Source organism: Nicotiana attenuata, unplaced genomic scaffold (genome assembly GCF_001879085.1).
Source record: "Nicotiana attenuata strain UT unplaced genomic scaffold, NIATTr2, whole genome shotgun sequence".
Lineage (NCBI taxonomy): Eukaryota > Viridiplantae > Streptophyta > Magnoliopsida > Solanales > Solanaceae > Nicotiana > Nicotiana attenuata.
In genome coordinates, this window is record NW_017680907.1 from 1 (window position 1) to 1,834 (window position 1,834).

Sequence of the window (1,834 nt, forward strand, 5' to 3'; positions counted from 1 at the left end):
TCGAGACAACGATCAAATATATACCAATCGCAATTCCTCCTCAACCCTTCACATTATAGGAAACTTAGCAATTAGACAAGAAGAATGTTTCACAAAGTCCGGTTCAAACACATTTAAGACCCACGGTCATGCTAGACTCCGGTGTATAGATAACCGTCACCATGCCTATACACCGTACTCTTCATTTAGCAATTAGCAAATAATATCCTAATCCTATTCCCTCTTACCAAAGTTAGATCAAACACTTACCTCGGTCCAAGAATAGCAATCAACTCTCCAATACCGCCTTTCCTCTACAATCCGACTCCGAAATAACGATATCTAGGCATAATCAATTCAATAATATCAATAAAGACTCAAAAACAAAATCCCATAGCCTAGAAATGATGCTTTTATCACATTTGTAGATCATGCATCTTGTTATCAACTTATCAAAAAAAAATGTAACCGTAGTTTGCAGCTCCGAGTAGAACTTTAACAGCATAAAAATGCAACCACACTAGTTGCACACTATATCAAACCTTTCGAATAAGTGCTTGTATAACATACCATAGTGAGTGTAGAAGGATCAGCAGAGATTTCAAGGCAGCTTTTGATGGACTCCACAACCTGAGATCAGAAGAAGAAAAGTAAGATTCTTATTTCTGCATATAGATTTCTGCATGTGTGGAGTGTAAATATAACACCCTTAGGAGCAAGTAGAATTGCTACTAATGGGGCCAAGTGCAAGTTAATATATGCAAGCCTTATATGTGGTTTAGGGTGTAAACGACATGTATGACTGGAAAACCAATCTTTGTTATTTTGTCCCTCATTCATATTTTTCCTTTAACAAAAGAAAGAAAAATGTAAAACATAATTTTTCCCATCAAAATTTCATTGTGTTTTTCGCTTTATAGAGAGAGAGAGAGAGAGAGAGAGAGAGAGAGAGAGAACCCCATGTTTTTGAAGGATGCCATTGCGATCACACATCACGATCCAACCAACTCGCCAACCAGGAACCATCCATCTCTTTGATATGGAGCCAATTGTCAGTATAGGTACAATTTCTCCGAAGACTCCCATCGCCACAAACGAACTACTACCAAAAACTAGATGACCATAGGCTTCATCTGATATTACTAGCATTCCAAGCCTTTTCGCAGTTTCTGCAATCTGTTACTCCCATTTAAGAAATCAACAATTAATAAGCAAACCTAATTAAATCAACACTTTAAACAAAACAACCACATTCTAATACAACGATGACACGACCTTCTTTAAATGTTCACGCTTGTACACATTCCCACACGGATTACCAGGGTTTATAAAAACCATGGCAACAGTACGATCATCGGCTAGAGCTTCAAGCCCATCGATGTCAACCTCCCAATCCTGCTCAGAGAGAAGATTATAGTACCGCACTTCGAGACGGCTAAATGTGGAAAGAGCTTCATATGTTGGATATCCTGGTCTAGGAAGCAAAATATTAGCACCAGGTACGGCAAGAGCTGTAATTAGGACTTCTATTGCTTGCTTAGCACCAGCTGTGACATGAACATCATACAGTGACAATTCGTATGGATAGTCACGAGACAGAAATTCTGCAATTGACCTGGTAAATATTTGAAACATCAATATTACTAAGACTAGTTCTTGGCCTTCTGCAGTACAATTACATTTTGACAAAGAGTTTAAGTTCTATCTACTAACGTGGAGAATCTTAGTAACTCAATTGGTTTGCTACCTGAATTTTCACCTTGTTGGTGAGGGTTCGATTTCCCGTCATGTATTATTCCCCTTCCCAATTTCCCACCCCTACCTCCAATGTAATTAAACAAAAAAAAAAAAAAAA

At 38.0% G+C, this 1,834-nt stretch overlaps 1 protein-coding gene across 1 annotated transcript in view; it reads right to left on the bottom strand.

Annotated features, from left to right (window-relative positions):
- Positions 1-425: 425 nt before the first annotated feature.
- Positions 426-1,834, bottom strand: part of LOC109221888 (probable aminotransferase TAT2) — a 4,425-nt gene continuing 3,016 nt past the window's right edge. Inside the window, exons 2-4 of the mRNA XM_019386320.1 lie at positions 1,255-1,643; positions 937-1,155; positions 426-609 (exon numbers count right to left, since the gene is read on the bottom strand). Of these exons, the coding sequence (XP_019241865.1) occupies positions 511-609; positions 937-1,155; positions 1,255-1,643 (707 nt within the window). The 3' untranslated portion in view covers positions 426-510. The remainder of the gene's footprint in view (positions 610-936; positions 1,156-1,254; positions 1,644-1,834) is intronic.